The following is a 23,878-nucleotide window of genomic DNA, read 5'->3' on the forward strand; positions in this document are numbered from 1 at the left end:
GACCATCAAGCACAGCCCTCCACCACGGGCCCGAGCTTTCAAAATAAAAGCCGACAGAAGCGAACACAGAACAGACTTTAGGAAGCCCAAATCAATCAATGTTGATTGCACGGGGGCGTGCCGGCGTCCCAGCAGCCCCTGAAGCCGGTGATTTATATTGTTCAATATTCAGTAGGTGTGTGTAAAGTAATTGTAGTTGTAAGATTTATACAATATACATTAACTATTTACATTCAAATTCAAACATTTGAGAGTATCTGTGATATCCCCGTAGGTTAAAAAAAATGTTCTCACAAACGTCATTACTAATAAACGTCATTACTAATAGCTTTTATGTTGACGCGAATTAACTCACGTCCTGTATTTTTCATCTTATTTTTAACTTGACGCATTACTAGTGGCATCCATTCACTTAAACTCGACCTCTTTCAAGGGGGCCTCCAAGCGGCCAGTGTCAGTATTGCAACAACTGCTGAGTGAATGGCTCCTCATTGGCAAAAAGCATGATGTCATTGTAAACTCTGAGAATACTGGAGGGGAGCAAGTGTCTGCCAAGGTTCATATAAAACCTCACTGATGGTGATGATGTTACATTTTTACCGTGGTAGTTATAGCATAACTCTTCAATGCTGCTTGTTGACAGTCCACTCTCCTTACAAACAGCCTCTGTCTGTGTTGATTTCTCATGGTGTCTGGTATGTTCTTCATCATGAAATGGTGAAAAAAAGATGATCCTCTGCCCCAAGAGCATTTGCATGGAGTTAAACTTTTATGAGGATTGTTCTTAATACAGTAAGCCTCCATACGTTTGTCAGACAGCCAGCATGCCTGTAATTTGTAGCTAAGAAGTCTAGTTATGGTTATGGTTTAATTTATTTAAAACATGCATGCAGTTTACATTGACTGCTTCATGTTACAATCCACAATTCCACATGTCTGAAAAGGAGTAGGAAAAAGCAGAGCTTATATCCTTATTACATCATTAGTATCATTACTATTTTTTTTTTTTTTTTTACAAAAAACAACCAAAACAAACAAAAAAGGTCTTCCTTTTTCCCCTGTTGATGTCCGGATCCACTACTGTCTTTCCAGTTGTACTATGAGTGTTATTCACTGTAGATGCATGGGTTCCTAATTCTAGTGCTTCTTGTTGAGCAGGCCCTTGCAACATTAATATCAAAAGCCAAATGTTATTGAATGTAACTGCATGGCCCTTTCTTTGTGGGTTGTAGCCTCCATTTTCCTGCATGGTAGTCACGGTAGTATGTTCTTTAATATGTATCCAGAACGTTGATCTTTGACAACAAGCACTCTTGCTTCTACTCATCCTCCATTTAGCTTTACGTAAATTTTGCCGTTGGTGCTCCAAGTGCTTCGTATCTTTCCCTGCTTCCTCACATCTTGTGCTTTCCTGGCGATGTCAGCACTGTGTTTTGTCAGATGCCCATTCATGTAGACGTTTGTACCTATCAGCTTTTTCTCTGTTTCAGCAGTGCAGTTTAGAATTCCCTGTTGATGAACTTAATGATGACGGATGTGGTATTGTTTCTGCCATATAGTGGGATGCAAGTGTTGATGGTGTTGATATCTACATCCACCTCCTTTGATTGTTCCTTTGCTGAAGGAACATCCATTTCATCTGGTTCTCCTATGTTTTGTACTGCCCTATCTTTTGACTTGGGTGTAATTCAGAGCCCTGTGAGGATCACATCGTTCATTCGTGCATTCTGATCCATCTCATCAATTATATTTTTCATTTGCTCGCTGATATTTTCCTCTGCTTCTTTCTCTTCCTCAATAGTGGTGCGCAAGGCAGCATTATCCTCCAATAGTGCCTTGATATCATCCTCCAGCATACCCCTGCGACCCTAATGATGATAAGCGGTATAGAAAATGGATGGATGGGTTTTTAACCTCCTTGTGAGCAGTGCATAAGGCAGCATTATCATCCAATAATGCCTTGATTTCAACCCTGATATCCTTACATAATGCTTTATTTTCTTCCATAGGGTTTTTATCTCCCGTAAGAGCAATGTGCAAGGCAGCATTCTCTTCCAATAATGCCTTGATATCGTCCTGCAGAACCTTGATATCATTGCATAATGCTCTATTTTCTTCCATGAAGTTTTTAGCTTCTTTAAGAGCAGTGCACAAGGCAACGTTTTCATCTTGCAACTCCTTGATTTCCTCTCTTAATGCCTTGGTATATTTGCTCAGTACTCTCCCTTCCTCCATAAGGTTTCTGACATCATTATGGACCTCCAAGATCATGTCCATGAGGCCGTCGGTCTGCATTTGTACACGTTTAATCTGTGATTGCAGATTCTTAATTTCTTGCTTTGTAAAAAATCATGCGTTTATTTGTGCCTGCAGACACCTTAGGTCTCGCTCTGTTTTTGCTGCAGTACGCACTTGTATATCATACATCTCCTTCTTCAAGGCGTGTAATCATATTAGATTATTTCGGTCGAGAATATTTTCTAAAACGAGAGGTGGGGAAGGTGCGGGAGGTGGGGGAAACCTCTGATTCATCTTTTTCTCAAGGTTGTGGAGAAATACCACATTTTTGCACTCGAGAGTTTTTTCTAAATCTGAATTAGATTTTTTTATGCGAGGCGTCACCCTCCTCCTTCGACAGCCGACTGACCCTATTCCTGATTTTGAATCCATATTTCCAGGGCCAGTATCGTTTAGCTTGGTGTTTGGCACTGTCGCTAGGCAACCACTTTGAACTTCAGCAGTTAGCCAGTTAGCTTGACTTGCTAGCAGCTAGCAGCACTTGTAATTAGTTTATTTCAAGGAATCTGTACCTGTACCTGTATCTGTCACCCAGCATTTCTGATCTTGTGTTTGCGAAGTGTAGTCAGAAAAGCACTAAAATAGTTAAAATTTGTAGTATCTTCTAGTACCTATTTTGTTGTCTTACGTTAATTTATTACCAAATTATGTGTATTTTGTAAAATTAATTTCTCAAACGAAAAATACATGATATCAAATTGACTTATTTAAACCTCAATGAACAGCTACAAAAATTATATAAAATACAAAAACAAAGACCCATCTCAATACCCAAATTACGTCAAAATAGGTCAAATCTCTTCATGCAAATTTCTCATGAATGAATCGGCTTTCTGCGAGTGGCTGGCGACCAGTCAAGGGTATATCTCGCCTCTCGCCCAAAGTCAGCTGAGATAGGCTCCAGCATACCCCCGTGACCCTAATAAGGATAAGCGGCATCGAAAATGAATGGATGGATGAATCCGCTCTAAGAGCAACACAGCGTGTGTTTAACCCCGCCCCTGCCCCTGCAACACAGCAACACATCTTGACCAATGACATTCGCCTTTAGTGTTTAATCTTATAGATTTTTCAAGATAATTTATATTGTGTGCTAAATGAAAGCTGTGGTGCTCTGACTAATTAGTGCGTTTCTGAGCTGTATGAGCCCGTCATTTGTTTGTTGAAAGGATGCAAAGACTATGTTATAAAGCCCCCAATTTTGCACGTGTAAGTAAATTTATGTTTTCTCGAATAATGTGTCTTTTTCAGGCGCTGCGTCCACTTTGTTTGGCGGTCCTTGAACACACCATGTGTGACGCAGATCGAGACTTATGTGTGTGACTTTCTCCAACGCTGCACAGACAAACGTGTATTTTCTATTAATCCTTTCACCTCGTCCTTGTTCACAAATGCTAATGCTGTGCGTAAATGCAGAGAGGTGAGGTTTAATAATAATAATTTTTGCTTGGTGCATAATCTCATGCTACTGGATATGTGCTCATATGTCCATTTGGCGCCGTAATAAGCCTCGTATGGAATTAATTTAATTTCCTTATTAATTTCTGTATGTTATGTATCTTTGTTTTTGTAGTTATTTTTAATTATTACGTTTACGTGTAACATTAGTTGCATTGTACTGATTATTTTCATGTTGTTGCAAACCAAAGCACAGCAAAAGAATATAAAGACCAGTTCACCACAGCTTGTCACCACTTGTTATAAATAAATTCAATAAACAGAAGACAAACATGCCAGGAGATATCTTACTCCTCAGGTAAGTGTGCAGGTGCAGGGCTTCCAGTCAGACTTATGAAGGGGTACTTAACTGTGAAAAGTTTGGGAACCGCTGATTTAAGCTATGTTATGGTGTAGCGTTCAATTAGTGTGAGATGCACTGTGCTCTTTCATTTATCCAAGGTTGATCCTTTCAGCATGAATAAAGGCATCATTTTTAACCTTGTTGTACAAGCAAACTACTTTTGATTAACAATCACTATGTGGAAATGAGAGTTCTGTTTGCTTTTGCTCTCTGGTCTCGTTGCTGACCGTTTCTGCAAGACAAGATTTGCCTCGTTTTATGTGAGTGCGGAGGCACCGAGAGGCTAGAAGACACAAATAAAAGCGACAGCATTATACGTACGCCTTGAAAGAGAGAAAAGCCTCAGCCTTTGGAGGTCTTTTTTCCCATTGTTGTCCACTCTGAGCCAGACTGCTGGGTCTCCTTCACAATGCGGGTCCCCTCAGAGCAGAGCACCACTGGCTGTCCTGTCGCTTCACATTAGCGTCTTTGCAGAGAACGGCGGTCCCGTGGGGGGACTTGGACACAGTTGTTATGAAAGAAGAGTTGTGGTCACACACACACACACACATGCACATTGTGAGTTAGTGAGGAGGTGTTGTCTAAATCGGTCAAAATGGGAACACCACCATAGGAAAGCCACTATTTAGGCTTTTAATAGCACTATAACGGTGACCTTATTTTAGCCTCTCCTCTCTACTTCCAAGCATGTAGGAACCACTCATCCGCTGCACACATTCAGAAAACATCCTCTCATAGCACACACAGTTATGAATGAGTGAGCAGTCACTAATTGAGGTTCAGTCATAAAATGACATCAATTACAAACATACACTGACATGACAAATGGAAATGTTGTCATTTGACCCACTTCAAGATATCGTGTTAGGATATACTGTATAGCCATCGTGATAGGATGTGCAGCACAACACAAAATACATGGTTTCAATCTGCAAGAGCAACACTTGACTTGTATGTCACTTTCTAGAGAAGCAGTTGCATAAAAGTCAACTACGTGAACCACTACTGCTCATGACTAAAGTAAAACTACTGTATACTGCAGTGTAAACAACTTGCAGATATCAAAGATGGATGCATCTGCTGTTAATGTGCATGCCCTGCTGTACCACGTCACCACTTGAAACTAGTCATGTTGCTCTCAGGATGACCAGAAATGCCTCATTTGAGTTTAAAGCTGGTTTCCTCATAAATCCCCTGAGATTATTTTCAGCAACAAGGGGGTGTATAAAGATGCGGGTGGGAAGGGCAGCAAGGGTTGTCAGCGGCACCATAAAGGAGCACAATGTTGTGTGTGATGAAATGGGAAGTGAAGTGTTCCCTTGCTCGGGCCGCAGAGGCGTAAAAGATTTATCAAGCTGAGGAAGGAGGTGGAACGTTCCTCCATGCACTCTGAGCATGGAGAAAGAGGCCGGGTCCGAGAGTTGCTTTTAAGATCTGTTCTATTATACAGTATATTGTATTGAGCAGCTCTATCCAGAAGGCAAAGGGAGATTGAAACAAATGTTCGTTTAAAAATGGCGTGGGAGCAAATGCTTTTCTCTGGATAAATGTCAAGGCCTTCGCAATCCATTTTGAAGCTTTTCTAACATCTTATATTTGGAGTAAATTAAAAATTAAAAAATTACTATGTGGCTGTCCAAAAGTATGTTGGTAAAACTCACTCCTTAATGTCTTGAGAAGTGCGCTGGACAATGAGTTGACAGCTTGGGCTTTAAATTGGCTAGCGCTGCTCAACTATAATGTTCGTGGACGTGGGTTGAAACCCTGGCTGGTGCAGGGCCGAACTGCGTGGGTGACCACCTTTACATTTACATACACTGATGATGGGACCTTATTCATTTATTTCAATTGTTCTTTCTCTAGGGTGGAATGATTATATCATGTACACATTTAATGATTTTTAAAAACAAGAATTGGGTGCACAAGTTTGAATTTTGGATTTTATCTACCGTGTTTCACAAAGTGTCAACATTAGACAACGCATACAAGTTGAGGTTTTTGTTTCTTACTTACTTACACTTAGTATGGATACCATCCAATGAGTGCTGTCAATCAACTCCTTTTATCAAGAGACACTAAAGTCAAACTATAAGTGACTATATGTACAGTGGTGTGAAAAAGCGTTTTCCCTTTTCCTGGTTAGGTTTGGATTTTTTTCTCCCTTAATAATAAAAAGTTCCATTTAAAAACTGCATTTTATGTTCAGTTGTGTTGTCATTGACTAATATTAAAATGTGTTCGATGATCTGAAACATTGAAGTGTGACAAACATGCAAAAAAATAAGAAATCGGGAAGGGGGCAAACACTTTTTCACACCACTGCATATATTTGAGTATGTATAGTATTAAGAATTCTGACCCTGCGTAAATGAAAGAAAATCCAAAATTAATTAAAAATTGAGCACATCCTTGAAGATATCATTGAAAATTAATGTTGTTGTACTATCATTCCTTCCTGGAAAAAACATATTCAAATCAATGATTATGTGCCCAAAATTCAACGACATTCAAACCCAGGATGAATCATACGTATACTGTGCTGTATGTATCAAATTTTGTTTTATATTAAAAAGAACCTTGTGCCATGTATAAACATACCTTGTTATTTTGTATTCAACAATAAGCTATTAAACGATACACAGGTTCATATACTCATGGTTGTATTTTTATAATGTTCAAGATACAGGGGCATATTTAGTCATTTGGGGGCCCAAGGCAAACCCAAACATTGGGTCCCTCCACATCCTTGTACTGCACTTATTTTAATTTTTTATGTTTTTTTTTTTTTTTTTTTACAAAATGTGAGTATGCTTTTGAAATCTGTTACAGTTATCAGTCAGCTTATGTTGCTAGTTACACTGCCACCTTTATATACCCCCCAAAAATGATTTAAAATATGAATGTTTATCATCTACTAACAAGTGTGAATATGAGAAAATTATCCTATTTCCTGAGCTAGATTAGGTCCTTAAAACCCTCCTGGGGGATATTACGTAACGCAACGCTTTTACTGTAATTGATAAGAACAGGAAGCAACATTCACCACTTCAAAAAGGGTCATTCTCAGGTTCGTCTCTAAAACTACTGCATTCTCCTCGGCTGTGCTGCTGTCAAGACCGTCTGGCTGGACTTGTGTGCCTATGTTTGTTGTGACAGTGAAAAGGTTGACACCTTTGGTAGTTCTGATTTAAAAAACTGTTTGTTTTTCTCTCGCCTTCTCCTCTTCTTCACTCCACTCCACTCCACTGGGGTAACTCCGCTTCAGTTTTCTCCAAACCGCGCCAACAAGTTTGTTTTGCTCCCGAAAGATGGACAGTAACATGGACTAGTCCATTGCATGAGAAGGCAGAGGTAAGCGGTTAAAAAGATCATGATAGATTACAGATTTTCATGTAGTTTTAAGCATGTGAATTAGGACTAAAGCACTAATATGTACTTTAAATAGAAGAAAAAGAGATGTTTGGGGGCCCCTGGAAATCTCTTGGCCCAAGGCAATTGCCTGAGTTTGCCTAATGGTAAGTCTGCCCCTGGCGAGGTACAATGAGTAGGTGGTCGTGCCACTGCCAGAACTCCTGTTTCCATTTATCCATTTCCTTCAATATATTACAAAGTCAATATGTATTTAAAGATAACTAAAAATATATTTAGTTAACTGGGGGAAACAAATATATTTACAAAAAATTGCGAATATTTCACAGTTTTTCCTCCTAGGGGTCACAGACCCCCTCTATTATTCTCAGGGCATTCAATCGATCGCAACTGGACTGTTCAGGTTGTCTTAGAAGACGTTTCGCCTCTCATCCGAGCAGGTTTCATCAGTTCACGCTCAAAGACAAGGTGGGACACGCACCAGTGAGACTAGATAGGACAGCTCTAGTCTGAGAGCTTGGTGCAAGATCCATTCTATTTATCCTCTTAGTGGTTACCAACCTTTTTTGACCCACGGACCGGCTTGTGTTCCCACAAATCTCCCGCGGACCGTACATTATAGCGATCTAATTTATCTTATTTATTATGTATTGTGTAAAACTAACACATGAATAACATCAAATTAAAAGCACAAAATGAATGCCGACCCACCATCCACCAGTTCAAGTTCCAGCCAAGTTTTTCCAGAGAGATTATTACATCGCTGTTTGACGTGTGTGGTAAAAGGCAGTGCGCTTGCATGAATTAACTTGAGACAAATGTGCAAATGTGCATTAGCTCTCAATAAGTCATCAAAACTTACCTTTACGCATTCCCACATAGTATCAGCATTTGACACCAAATATGAGGTGAAAGAAAAATGGTAAAAATACAGTAGTAGTCTATCTGTGCGGCATGAGATAAAGTTAGCACACGCACAATAGACATGCGTCATGATTCAAGAGTTTTATTGTCATATGCACAGTAAAACAGGTAGTTCTGCTATGCAATGAAATTCTTATTCTGTTCATTCTCCCAAGAAAAGAAGAAAGAAAACACAAGAAAATGAATAAGAACAGAAGAAACATTAATACCAATAAATTAAGCAACAACAGAAGAGACATTAATACAAATGTCTATCAATTAATTATTAATATATCAAGTGAGACTGATGTAACAGAGAGAATCCGGCCACTTTTCAAAATAAAACATATAAAAAAATGAAATTCTGGAAATTATTTTTTCTTTCTGTGCGGCACGGTACCAAATGACCCACGGCCCGGTACCGGGTCTCACTTTTTATCGGTTCTAATAAGGTAAAAAAAAAAAAAAAGTATTTCATTCTAAAAATACGTATTTCGAGTTTAAAGGTCCTGCTGATTTTTAGATATAAAAATCTTAAATCTAGGATTTCTGTCCTGCTTATTTCTAGATAGAGAAATCTTAATTTAGGATTTCTGACCAAGTTAAATTTACTTGCTGGATGGACAGATCATTTCACTAGTTTTAAGTAGTTTTTTTTTTCCAAAAATCTAGTCTTTTTATCTTATATTTGGCCAGCCCTTTTTTGCAGTGTACATTTTTGTCCTCAAAAAAGTGCTCCTTCTCTTTGTGGTGCATGTAGACTGCAGAGTCTTGACCTGAAGACTGAAGAGTAGGCTCGTCTGTGTTGTACCATGTGCCTGCTCAGTCGCTGCTTGGTTTCCCCAATGTAAAAATTCCCACCAGCCCACAGGCAAAAGAGAAAGAGCATAAGCACCTAAGGGATGCCCTCAAGCCTCTGGTTACCCCAGCTGGTTGTTTGTAAAAAGTGCATCTCTTTTCAGAAAGAACAAAAGCAAGGTGGTTGAGGAAGAAAAGAGTACCAGACGCAATAACATTGTCGTCCTGTATGTCTCTGGTATATCTGAGAAACTCAGAACAGAAGGATTTTGAATGAACACAACATACCAGTACACTTCAAACCTATTAACACTTTAAGACAGAGGTTGGTACACCCCAAAGACAGGACACCCTATACCCAGAAGAGCAATCAGGTGTATGCTACCCAGTGCAGTGAGGAATGCACCGATTTTTACATTGGGGAAAGCAGGCAGCCGCTGAGCAGGTGCATGGCACAACATAGACGAGCTAACGCTTCAGGTCAAGACTCTGCAGTCTACATGCACCTCAACGAGAAAGAGCACTATTTTCAGGACAAAAATGTGCACATTCTGGACACAGAAAAATAATGGTTGGCTATCTACGCTGAGGTTGAGAAGCCAACTCTGAAAAGGGGGGCGGCGGGTCTATGACACCACCTTTCTCCCACATATACTGCTGTCCTTTCATCCCTTCCTAAAAGCTAAAAGGTTCAGTCAATTAACCTCTAACAAATAAGGCACAGCCACCTTGGTTTGAGGTGGGTCCAAGACCATCATTCCATCTGAATGGGATGCCAATGAAGGTGATACCACCCAAACGACCATTGCTAGCGGGCAGAGGCCCCACTCCATTGTATCCTCACTCCATTGTATCCTAAGGATTGTAAGAATTGTAAGATTGTAAGACAAAAATCTGATGTGTATTATTTGTGAAATATAGTTCAAGCACTCTATCAAAGACATTCCAAATAATAAGAATATAAAAAGTTGAAGCCTGGGCATGTATTGTACAAAATAACAGGTCATATCAGTAATTTCAGAAATTATCATTTGCACTACTGATCATTTAACTGCACTGAATTTAACAGCTAGAACGTTTAATATAATTTACACAAGTTACAGTTTATTTGTAACCAAAATGAGATATATATATAATTTTGTCTGATGGCCTCGCTTGTTTAAAATTGAGCTACCTAAAGCGTGTTTAAACATAAGGCCACAAGATGGCTCTCCATCCTCACGTTAACCCTACACTCCATCCTGTCCACGATTCCATACATATCAAATTCGAATTAAACTCCTCAAAACCAATCTTTTAATATACATACATACATACACACACGCGCGCGCACACACACGCACACATAAATACACACATTCAAGCACACGCACGTAATTTCGTGACACGAGTGTACTACTTTTGAAAGCCCCAATGTCGCATATAAAGTCACATAAATACCGTTATTGTCTCAGTTGTAACAATTAAAAAAAACATGCGAGAACTTTGCTGTTTGTCTAACCTTCTGCCAGCAGCTCATGCTCCCCCAAGCCGGATCCCAGCCCCTGGGTTGACTGCTTCACTATCACCGCCCCTCCTCCTTCACCTACTGGCTCAGTCCTGTCGTCTCCCTGCCAGTTACCTTAGCTGAGACCGGACCAGCCGGAGCGGATAGGAGCTAACAAACTACCGACCGCTTACCACGAAGCTGTGATGATCTGTAGTCGAAGACAACACCGGAGGGAAAGACGAGACATGTGAGCCCGGTTGCTGGATCAAGACTGAGTGTGGTCGGCATATTGTCGCTCCTCTGAGCGAGTTTACAGAGGGCTTCTCTCCCGACTGAGAGTTTGTCACCACGGACACAATGGGCTGCTGCAGCGGGCGGTGCACGCTTATTTTTATTTGCACTGTACAGTTGGTAAGTTGGATTTATTTATTATTTTACATATTTTAATAAGATTTAGAATGAGTGGCCACTTTACTTTAGAAAACATGAGTTTGAACTGATAGCACTGGGTTCGTGGTACATAAACTTAACAGTAAAAGTTATTGAGGATAACACTAGACACATATGTTAGTACACCCGATACTACACTTTTACGTTTGAGTGTATTTTTTAATCAAGTGGTTTAATGTTATGAGTGAAAATGTGGTGTAGTGAGTCCCCTAAACTCAACATCATTTTCTGGGAGAATCTTTGATATTAAAAGAAATAATTGCGTTTACCTCCTAAAGATGTCAGATTGCATGCCATTGACTAAGATTGTAAATTAATAAATGGAAAATGGTTCAACCAGCTACCTCTTTGGATAATGGTATTCCACTGACAGACAGCTTTGGAGCATTTCGAGGGCTTCAGTCAGGTGTAGTCCATGACATTTAACTGGTGCACGCTATTCGTCCCACTGATTCACTGCTGTTTGCTTGACACTTTTATTTATGGTTAGGAGATTGCTTTTTCACAGAGGGTCCCCTCACATAAATGCTGTTTTAATAGGGAGTAACGAATAAAACTTCTCTTTGCTTCACTTGCAAATGGGAACATGCTGATACTTCACACGTAAGTGAATCCAAATGCTTCTCTTTTGTCAAGAGTTTGTAGTTTCTTTCACACAAAAGACATTTTTCCTCTGTGTCATGCAGCAACCTATAAGAAGATTCACATTAAGACTCAGTGGGCTGTTTAGCGGAAACCTTGTTAAACGTGCCTGTATGACACCGTTTGTGACCTTTCAGTTTTGTTGGAGTCTGTAAAGATTAGATTCTCGTGGACTCACAAGTCTTACAAGAAAGACAAACCACACACACAAAAACTATGAACCCACCTTTAGGAACACACCTGTTCCCCCTTGTACCCTCCACTCAGACTTTAGACCTCATTAGAGAAAAGGACCATTTGTTAAGAGGTTTATAAAGCTGTCAACGAGCTGCCTAAAAAGTCCCTGAAGACTCCAGGAAACGGCTTTATTTCCCCCAAAACTGTTTCTGGATGACCTGACTCTTCCTGTCTGCAGGAACACACATATGCACACTTGCACGACTTTAAACAACAAAGAGGGGTAGCGTTAAACCTTGCACAACCTCACACGGTTGAATTTGTGTTTGTGTAGGTTTTTGTGTGTTCATATGAATATGGGAGTGTGGCTCCAACCTACCTCAAATGAAACATATGCATTGACAATGAGCCAGGTCATTCCCAGTCTATTACAGACTAAAAGTACCATTAACAAACCAACATACTCCTCAGATATAAAAATAGCCCCAGTGAAGCACCACATGCGCTAATTATCCAGGATGCGAACTTGGATCAAACCTCTTTTGGCATCTCGGCCATTATTTAATTGAATTGCGGTTCGCTTTCTTCATCAGCAGGCTAAGCACAGGGACTCTCTCTCCAGGATGGAAAGCAGCTGATAATGAGGCTGTATTGATCGAAATGCCCTGCTTCCCTCTTCATTCCGCAGCCTAACTATTCCAGACAGCAGAGCTTTCTGGTTGTCAGAACCCCAATCAACCCCGGAGAGCGGTGAGTGCTGGCAGGAGGCTGGCTTTGCTTAATGACCTGTTTGGACTCAGAGGAGCTTGTTGTGTCTCAGCAGCTTGGTTATTGACCTAAAGATGACCTGTCATGGAAGCATTTCGATTGGACATGTTACGGATCTGGTCAAGATTCATTGTGAATGTCAGCCAGTGGTCATGATGGTGGATGAGTGGAGATGATGATCCGTCTGGTGTGACTGATGAAGGTGCCCTTTGCATTGGTCTTGCTGGGTCTTCAGAAAAGGGTACCGATACATGTATACTCACGCATAATCACTCAGGGCGCACTCACACTAGGCCATGACTCGAGCACAATTCCCCCTACCTCTCCTGGCCCCCGCTGGTTTGCGATCACACTGTTGCATTCGTGCACACATGTACAATGCTATATAGCAATTTTCCTGACTTTGTGGATTATTTTGAATCTTGTTTTAGGTCATGTTTATTTTGATTTTGCAAAGGGGTGTTTATCATTTACAGTTGTCCCTCGTATATCGCGGTTAATTGGTTCCAGATCTGACCGCAATAAGTGAATTTCCACAAAGTAGTGTTCAGTATTAATACAGTAAATATAATATTCTTTAGTTACAGCATAGAAAACCTGTTTATGACTTTGCAGGGACACAAGAGACGGCTACGGCTTTAAGCATAGCATGCTAGAAAGCTAACCAGTTTGCTCCCAATTTATTTATTCTGAACCTAAGAAAGGGTTTCAAATGGAGTGGGGAAGAAGGGCAAAGTAAGAAGCCAAAAACTTACCACTTCCACACGGAATGGGAGGAGAACCTTTTTCACCTCATCATGTCAGACATGACACGGCTGACTACATTCAGTGTCAATGTAATGTAATGTAATGTCATATCTCATCAATGTTTTGTGTCATTACTGATGCCTACTGACCAGAATACTACATATGATTTGTCTTTCACTATTTTTTGACTAATAATGGGCCATAGTCAAGCACGAAACAGCAAAATATTAATTAATTACATTTTGAAAAACCATGATAGCGTGAGGGAGCAATGTTCGAACCGCGATGTAGCAAGGGACAACTTTATAACATACAGGAGGAGTGGTCGCATTAATTCAATGACACATCTTTATTACATTTTATTTTGAAAGTATTTCATTATTATCTATTCATTATTATTATTATGAAATGTGCCGATTATCATTAAAAACTGTCAAGGAGGGATCATACTGCGGTCTGACTTGGCCAACTTGTGTGCGTGCATAACCAATCATGCGGTGCCCTGGCCCATCTCTTCTAATCGTATCAGAGGAGGGGAAGTGTACCAAGCTTGAGCGCAAATCGGGGCACTCACACTCGCGAAACATGGTGTCTTCAGGTGTTAAGTGGTTCCAAGTGTGAGGACCCACTCACCTCCTGAAAATGGCAGGATTCATGCTGAAATGGTTGCAATCTTAGAGAAAAAACCCAGCTGTAATCTAAACTTCAATTAGTGGCTTATGCACTTGAATAAAAGTACTTATTTATATAAGGAGAGGAAGTGCAGCTTCATATGAGTCAACAAGATGAGGGAAATGCAAAATAGAGCTGGAAGGAGTTTTTTATTTTATATCTGTTGTGGAGAAAGTGTCCATGATTCTAAGCAGCCTTAGAAGCTGTACTAGTCTACCCAGGAGCACAGTATGTGTGTGTTATCCTTCATCACAGTGCCCGCTTTTCCTCAACTTTTGATGACATACAGTAGCAGAATAAACTTTGTAGTGAAGCCTCCAAGAGGGTTCAACTTAAGTGCTTCCAAGAAAGTTTTTCAGCTAGCAGAAAATACTGAATAGCGTTGTCTCTACAAAGCTAGACATTATCCTTTGGCGCGTTGTCATCTCCCACACATTACAAAGGATTTAGGTTGCATTGCTCCCGCCTCTCCACAACGTGCTTCTACTGCTAACTGGTTTGCTCAATCGAATGTTCATAATTCTTGTTGAATATTCATGAGTCATTTTGGATGTCTGTCAACATTTTGTCCCTCCACCCTCGTCTGCTTGTATGCATGTGCATTGGCAGCCAGGCTCATATATTGTCCAGCCCGCTGATAGCCCATTGACATCAGTGCATTAGGCTGCTGTAATTAAGATTAAGCACAGCAGCTGGCACATCATGACAAAACATACTATGCTTTCAGGCTTAGCAACCAGGGTGATGGACTTAGTGCCTCTGTCCAGCCCAAATAGCTAAACTTGATATCTTTTGAAGTGTATTTCCTTGGCCCAGTAAAGTGGATGTAGTAGGCAGACCACTGGAAATGAGAAAGTAATGGGTTCACTCACCATTGAGTTTTGACAATGCCTCTGTGGACTGTGATTCATAGCCTTCCGAAGAGTAACAATTCATTTTTTTATTTTACGCTTCAGCTGTTGGCAGATTGAAAAGAACAGGTCTATCAGGATTATCCAAGCAGCAAAATGTGTTGTTTGGATATGTTAGACACAGTCTGCCATACAAAGGCACTTCTAAAACAAGAACCCCAGCCGATCTACTATACCGAGGAAGAATATTTGCTAGCCTCGAGCCTACTTCCGGTTAAGTAGACATGAATGAGCCTAAGGGGTTACCGGTGTGAACACAGTGAAACCATGACTGTTTGTCCATCTGAAATGTCATTTTATGGCTTTTGAAGTATTCAAATTGTGTAAAGAATTGTTACATCCCAAAGCAGGTTGTGTCAAGGTTTTCGCTACATGTAATTGATTGCGGCGCAGCGCCACAACAAAATAAAAGCCGCCACACATTAAAAATGAGGGCTTTTTTTAAAAAACTTGAAAGCAATGTTAAGTAGTATATTAGGGATGTCCCGATCCACATTTTTTGGTTTCTGATTTTTTTAATAGTCTTGCCAATCTGATCCGGTACCGATGTTTGTTTTGTTTTGTTTGCTTTTTAAATAATAATAAGCTTTTGTTATAAACATAAATTTGTGGGATTACACAGCATGACCAACAATATTGTTTGGCTTTTGTAACAAACCTCTGTGAGTCAGGTCCCTAATCCAATAAAATATCCAATAAAAGAGAAAATTGGACAAAATGGGTGTGCAAAATACTTTTAGGGTAGGACTAATCATTTGTGGTGTGATTTGGAATAAGATAAAAAAAAAAAACAACTCTCTTAGGGCCCTATGAAATCCGCTTTATTTTTTCCCAAATTCCGTTTTCTGCGTTAAAATTTTTTAGAATTCAGTTTTTTACCTTTTCCACGTATTTTACCAGCATAGAGTGTTTGCTATTTGGGTTAATGACACAGATGTCACAGATCTAATTCCAATCGCGTGATTAATGTAAGATATTTTAATGACACCCTTATTTTGTTCACACAATTAGACAAATGTGACAAAGAACACTCTTATTTTGAAGACCGGAATGTGTGTGTGTGTGTGTGTGTTGAGATTGGCAATTGACGGTTGATACGCACTCTGTGCAAGATAAATGTGCCGATCGTCTTTTTTCACTCACAACCTGCACGTCGTCAGTGGGCATAGTAAAATGGTCCTTACATTAAAGCAGTTAAACACAACACGGTGAAAATATACTCATCTAGCCCGAGTCGTGCGCGCACACACACACACACACGCACACACGAACACACACGCACACACAGCCGCTCTACTGTAGCTAAACTAAGCGAACCCCGCTGGCTTCCATTCACGCTCCGTAACAGAGGAGTTCCCAAGCTTTTTCGCCACAGTTTTGACATGTTTAGTATTGTTTGTGTGTTCCCTATTATCAACCAGCAGTTCGAGTGGCACTTCCGGTGCGAGCTCCCTACACCATGACGCAGCAGTCTGGGCACAGTGAGAGGAAACTACCTCTGTAGCAATGGAGCCGAACATACAACGTGAAACTAACTTCACCACGTTACACCGCAGACATGTCTACATGTTGGTGTTGCGTTTTCTTCTTCTTGCGGGTGGCGCGAGTCGAATGGCAACTAGCTTTGAGGCGCATTACTGCACCTACCATGTTGGAGTGTGGCCCAGAGTAACGAACGTGATACGGCAACCGGATCGGCCCGATCTCGTGGCGGAAGCCGATATTATCTGGTCTTCAAAAACACAGCCGATCGGCATCCAGTCCCGATCCTAAAGATCGGATCGGGACGTCCTTATAATATATTTTATGAGTGGATATATATGGTCTATAGACACAAATAAAACGTATTATTTACGCACATATTGACAACAGTTAGTTGGTAAACAATTTGAATATCATAATTTTTCACTGCACTGGACTCACGGGACCAAGTGGGGGGTAAGTCATTGTTCATGTACTACACCGCTGATGGGGATGTCATACAATTTCATATCAAAAAATCCAAACCATTCCTTTAATGACCAAATTTTGGCATATGCAGACAATGGGTATCAGTGATGATGCAGAATTTTGTGCTCATCCAAATTTCAATGTTGATTGTTCCCCATAAATGCAACACACGGATGGCTATGGGAAAGAGTCTTCACATCTGAAAGCCTCGTGTCCCAGTTTTTCCCTCATTGTCTTGCCGCTAAAAATGTCAATACATTTCAGTAGAGTGGAACCTCCAAAGTCGAACAGCCAAATGTCATACAATTTGGAATTTAACCTACATTTTCCCCCCAAAAATATGGCTCTAAAGTTGAACTATTATCATGAGTGACATTGTTTACGCAATGTCTTTAATTGGACCTGAATTCATAAAACTACTATATATTGTGCAGTCAGCACAGCAAAGGCCACAATGACACTATAGAATATATAAAATACACTGAAGTCTATTTTAAATTCATAGAAGTCAACCGCTCAGCTGTGATGGATTCAATGCCTAGTGTCCCCAAAACAAAGCCTTGAAAGCTTTTCAAAGGCTGCATCCTGAAATGGTTCAGCAGTTTACAATTTGCAATGGTGTGGCAGTTACACATTGCGTAGCTAAAAACATACACTGAAAAAAAACTCCTGTTGAAGTAACAAGGTCAGTTTAACATTGCTAAAAATGACTAGCTGCTTATTTTAGGGTCCTTTGAAGAGGTTTACTTGCACTCTAAAGAGGTGTACTGTACATTTGAAGGGCTTAACTTGTCTTATATTTTATCTGGAAACTGTCTTTGCCATTTTGAGGGTCTTAACCTAGTTATGTAGAGTGTGTTTCTTTGTGAGTGCTTCTCATGCTGTTTAGGGACCCCTGGTATGCCTTTCTGAATGTGGTCTTGACCCAGACGCTTTTAATTGTGAAGCCTGAACACCCTCATAAACCATAGACAAGTCCTGCCATTGTTACACCAGCACCACTAAACAATGTTGATTAAACAACAGCCTACTGTGTGTGAGGAAATGTCTGGGCATGTGTGTGTGTGTAAGGTCACGAGGCAAGGTGACTGCATAATAACCCCCCCCCACGTGACACCATTTCACTTGAGAGTATAATGCAAATGGGGTCTACACCTGCACTGTGTGATGTGAGGCACTGCTTGAATGCGTAATAAATGTTTATGTTCAAGCCCCAACATGTACAGGTACTGTAGCGCAACATGCTCTGTACACGCTCATATTTCCCCCAGCCCCTTTGGGATCCCAGGTTTGAATATGCTTGAATTATTGATTAGAGAGTGATTTATCAGAGCCAGATCCTCTTGACATTGTGGACAGATGCAAATAGCAAGGCAGAGGAAAAAAATAGGCATGGGGGTTGGTTCGCCCTCTCACTCTGGGCCAATTAAGGGCTTGACCCTTGAGACCTGAGATCCTTGTCTCTTTCAATGTTATCCCCCCTTCCTATCGCTTGTGGTGTTGCCAAGGAAACATTTGCCTTTACAGTACACCAACTACACTACATCACAGCAAAGTAGTAAAATGTATGTAGTACAATAGTACACTGGAACCTTGGTTAGAGTCATTAACTCGTTCCCAGAAGGTCCAACTTGGATGTTAACTGAATAAATTTTTCCTAAAAGAAATCATGTAAATACATTTAACCCGTTCCAGAAAGCCAAAAATGTTCACACAAAACATGTTTTTCAAATGCATATAACTACATATAAATAATGAATAAAAGGAATAAATGAACATTTAAGGTTAGTTCTACCTTCATGACGTGACTGAAAACAGGATGGTGGTGTTTGATCCCGCTGCCACATTGTGTCTTTGGGAACCATCACGTCTTCAATGAAGGTAAAAGTAACCTTAAATGTTCATTCATGTTCATTTGTCATTTATTTTAGAATTGTTTTATGCATGTAAAAGTATAAAAATGTTTTGTATTAACATTTTTGAGAGTCAACCGCTGATGACCTCGTAGACATGCGATGTAACTTCCAGTTGCAGTTGCCATTTTGCCAGCTAATAGGATGGAACAAGGAAGGGCGTTTTGTGATACAAATACGTTAAAAACATAGTTGGACAAATGCAGTATATTAATAACATGACAAGATGCACACCATATTGTACGTTAACCGGAGAATGCACGCAAGCCGAGGCAAAATTGTGGCGTAAATTGGCGTAAACCGAAAAGCACGCTAACCGGGGTGTACGCTAACCGAGGTTCCACTGTATATAGATAATGTGTGATGTTGTAAGGTGTGTTTCTTTGCGTTTTTGAAAAGTTAACTGTACACACATGCACCAACTACTTATCTTCCTGGTAGGCCTGTCACGATAATCGCTAAATTGATTAATCCAGCGACTAAAAAATACAGGTTCATAATTATGACGCCCTTGATAAATTGACATGTGCGTGTATGCGTGTGTGTTTCATCTGCTCGTCTCTATGTGCCACACAGGCTGGATGACAAGAGGGTTCACTCTGCATCTGTGTGCATTGGTTCTATAGTGGAACGAATGGAGAGAGTGAGCCCTCATCTCATTCTGCCTCTTTGTGGAGGTGGGGCTACTAGTGAGTGGATACAGAGGGTTAGCAGTTAGCTTTGTGAGGCATCATACGCTAACATGAATGAAAGCACAGAAGCGCAGAAGCACAGGAGCCGACAGCGCCAGAGTGACAATATTTTGGTTTTAAACAGAATGAACAAGGTGAGCACATGAACACCGACGACTGACAGGGACAGTTTTCTCAACTGGGAAAATAAACTACCGATGGAGGTGCCCTCGGGCAGTGGAGCCTTCATTACGACAATCAACGCTTACTGAGGCGTTTGGTTAGCAAATATAAACAAAACAGTGCAAAATAGTGCGTGCTCACAGATAGTGTCGCTCGCTACATTGCAAAAGAAATGCAACCATTCAATATGGTTATATGGAACATTGGGCATAAATTTGAAACAACCAACGTACAGGCAACTTCTGTGTCAAGCTAATGTGGCTCACACAGGTACACTACACTTTTGTACCATCTAGTGGTTCAAATGTGAATTACACCTCTCTTGACAATAATGAAAAAATGGTTTAAAAAATTGTTGTCAATAGTATCGATTATCAATGATAATTTTTAGCACAATTATTGACCAGCAAAATTAGTTATCTTGACTGGCATACCTCCTGGTCTTATCCTGGTCTTGTATGTCAGTGCCCTACTTTATCCATATCTGCACATATGTTTATGGCACACAGAGTTTCGGAATTCAGTTATATTGATTTTGTGCAAACCTGCTAACGAACACAACAGCAAAGGAAACATAATTTTTCAACTTGTTTGCCACACATTTATAATAAAAAGCAACGTGTATGGGAAATGTGTCCAAAAGAGACTTGCGTGTTGTAGGACACAAGCTGAGTGGGCCATAAATTCTGGTGCTGGTGGCAAGTCTCATGGGTTTGAATATGATGCCCTGTGCACATCCTGTCATTCCAAAGGGGGAGCTCTACATTTATTTTATGTCACCACAAAGGCCCCCCCGCCCAACATGGAACCAGTCATGTGTAGCTATGTGGTTTGCTCAGTTGCAATATCAAGATCTGACACCACCATGCATCTTTGGTGATCATATCACCCCTCTCGGGTGTGGATGTTGCAGTGACACGTGTGCACATTTGCAGGCGCTTTGAGGTCTGCATGTAAAAACAGTCAGTCTTTGGGGTGCCTATTTGCATAGATAGAATCGAAGGCAACCAGATCACAACTCGACTATTTCGTTGCAGACACTGAAGGTGCATTTACACAGCATGTTCAAGTGACACAATTACAGTTTTTCCGCATGCGGCATTGTAAAAAAAAAAAAAAAAATTATATATATGTATATATATATATATATATATATATATATATATATGCATGGAATCGCATAGCCTCAGATTGGAGTCAGACCTCTGTCAAATGTTGATACAAATCTATTAATGAAAGGCATCTTCCACTGGGGCTGTAACACTCATGGTAATTGAAAACAACAGGGAAAGCCTAGACCATTAAATATGTTCTAAATATGGCATATGAGAGGCACATAAGCCATTGGTTTGGTTTGGTTTAATTTTATTTGAACATGCATGAAGGTTACAATGGAATACATCTCATGAATCACTTTACAGTTCCACATGTCCAAAAGGAGTAGGAAGAAGCAAAGCTTGTTTAATCCTACCCCCCATCCATTCCACATCTTGTGCAGTGTCCAATGCGTTACAGACACTTTTATGCTCTGCTGAATGAATGAATGAATTTAACTGTCAAGGTGGCGGATTACGTAGCCAAACTCAACAGAAAGTGGCCAGACATTTACAACAAAGTATCACAGGTTGTCATAGAGAAGGCTAGGGTGCAAATTCATATACAAATAAAAGGTAAGACCACAAATATATTTCAGTTGATAAAATAATAAATAAATTAGGCTAAAAAGTATTTGAAAACAAAGTTTTTAACGAAAAACACTCCCATGTCTCGTAAGATGTCTTTCTACATTAATTCCATATTTTTTTTCCACTCTTGACTCTTGAGCTATGTGAAAATGAAGAAAAACAAACTCACAAGTGAAGTTAATCTTGTGGGCTGAGGCGAAGATTGCCACATTCCAGCTGCATCCCTTCTACTTGATACAGCAAAGACTAATACCCCCTCAAATTTACAAATATTGCAGCCACATTCACTGATAGTCACATTGGCTGAAGGCAAAGTGGAGATAAGGTGAGGGAGAGAAACCAAGAGAGGGAAGCATTTTTCTGGAGATGCCATGTGCAAATGTGATTTCCAAGTTGTCTACCATCTTGGGTCACATCCTTCCATTCATCCAAACTTTGCTTCATCACCACAAAGTGCATCATTGTACCTTTTATGAGTACAAAGACCTGTCAACGGTGTGGTACCCACGTAATTCTATGGGTACCCGTGACCAAGGGCTAAGGCGAGGCTTCGTTGACAGAGCTCTATGAAATTTGTTTGATTTTTTTTTCCCCCAAATTCCGTTTTATTTTTTTTCCAAATTCTGTTTTTTCCATATAATTTTTTTGAATTCAGTTTTTACCTTTTGCACTTATTTTACCAGGATAGAGTGTATGATTTTTGGGTTTGTGACTAAAATGTCTGTTAATTAATTGTAAAAATCCTTATACTGTATTTATTGATCACGTTTACCACCGTTTCTCTGCACAGTGCATTCAGTTTTTCTTTCGGATGGATTATATTTGAAGTATATGAAGTATAGAAGTATATGACGTATATCCACAAATCAGTGTCATGTTCCCCACCAGAAGTGCTTCCGTTGCCCACGTCACCGGCCACCGGAGTGTTGAACAGGAAGTGTCTGCATGCTAAGCTAGGATGTGTTGCTACGATTTAGATTCTGACTGAAAGGTTACACACACAATAGGCAGAAATGTCATGCATTTTAAACATCTGATAGATCACCCACTAACATTTTCGTCCAGCCTTGTCTCATCAATGAAAACTCACACACGACTTGTCATGTTTTAGTCATGAAAAAGCCATGTTTAGCCCATGAAAAAAAGCAACACCGTTGTGAGTGTGGCGCTGACGCACTACAGGTGAGTGTGTGGCTAGCCAATGTGGTGTGGTGAGGTATCACTACGCCAGTAAGTTCTTCGGGGTTACAATGTTAGTAACAATAATAACGTTGCTGTAACTTGGTTAATATGCAGGTCGCATTATGTAAATGGAGTGTTGTTGACGGTTTCTGGAGGTGTTTTCAGAAGGCTTTATAGGCGGAAGAGGTTGGTCCCATTATGTGCATTCTTAGCTGTCACTTTTTATCTGTTTTATATCTGTACAACACAAAGAAAAGCGAAAGACGTGTCTCACATAAGGATTGTGGATGATGGGCAAAATTCCTAAAAAAAAAAAGTCCAGTTTTCCTTTAACAGTATTGTCAGAATAGCAAGTCAATGTGTGTGTTAACCTGTATTTAAAAATGTTTTAATTGATCATGGATTTCTGTCTGATCGATGCCACCTAAAATACGAAAAGCATCACAAGTTCATCTCCCGTGGCTTTTACCCCGAGATCATATTTCACACTGTGACGACCAAAGTGCCTTGTGAAGACTCCCTAGCACTTAATCCCTGTCTCAGTTTTGTGAGACCAAGCACCACCATGGGCTATCTGTCAGTCTATCTAACCAATTCTGTGGTGTCCAATGGAAGCCACACATCCTGATTGGTACCATTAGTTGCACAGGATGGCCATCTGATAGTAGTGACTTTACCCAGGCATGAAAAATTGGAGTGAACTTTTTGATAAATACTTTCCTGCCTGCTGGGAGTGGACGAATAAAAGCAAGCTCGGGCAAAGCAACAGACCTCTGAATCACTGCATATGTCATCTTTCATCTCAATTCAATTTGGAACGCATCAGATGTTTTGAAATGGCTCAGAGATGCAGTTGCCTACTTGTGTATAATTGCCAATTAGTCTGTCCCAGAATGTGATCACACCATTGTCTTTTCATGTGTTTGGAACAAAATTATTTTGCTTGCATCAAGTATTGCCTTGTGGGAAATACTGGGATTGAATGCTAAGTTCATCAAGAATGTGTATCCTTGGCCCACTTGAAAACTGTCTGTCTCACTCACTCATTCTTGGGACTTTCTCACATATGAAATACAGTAGGCATCACTTACTGTACAACATAGTTGTTTTTTTTTCCCAACGAGTAAACAAGGACCGACTTGATATAAGTCAAAACAAACGTAAGTGGTCAAATACGTGGAAACAGAGAGGCTTGAGGTGCATATACTGCAGAGTTTACCTTAGTATTTTTCGAAGCTGTAGTAGTAGGCTGCAATGTTATATAGCTCA

At 40.2% G+C, this 23,878-nt stretch overlaps 1 protein-coding gene across 3 annotated transcripts in view; it reads left to right on the forward strand.

Annotated features, from left to right (window-relative positions):
• The first annotated feature begins 10,735 nt into the window (after positions 1 to 10,735).
• nkain4 (sodium/potassium transporting ATPase interacting 4) overlaps positions 10,736 to 23,878 on the forward strand; it is a 45,016-nt gene continuing 31,873 nt past the window's right edge. Inside the window, exon 1 of one of the 3 annotated variants that reach the window (XM_054789571.1) lies at positions 10,736 to 11,069. In XM_054789571.1, coding sequence (XP_054645546.1) covers positions 11,016 to 11,069 — 54 coding nt within the window. In that variant the 5' untranslated portion in view covers positions 10,736 to 11,015. The remainder of the gene's footprint in view (positions 11,070 to 23,878) is intronic. The other 2 variants (XM_054789562.1, XM_054789552.1) reach the window with 2 other exon arrangements.

This window comes from Dunckerocampus dactyliophorus, chromosome 1 (assembly GCF_027744805.1).
Source record: "Dunckerocampus dactyliophorus isolate RoL2022-P2 chromosome 1, RoL_Ddac_1.1, whole genome shotgun sequence".
NCBI classification, from domain to species: domain Eukaryota; kingdom Metazoa; phylum Chordata; class Actinopteri; order Syngnathiformes; family Syngnathidae; genus Dunckerocampus; species Dunckerocampus dactyliophorus.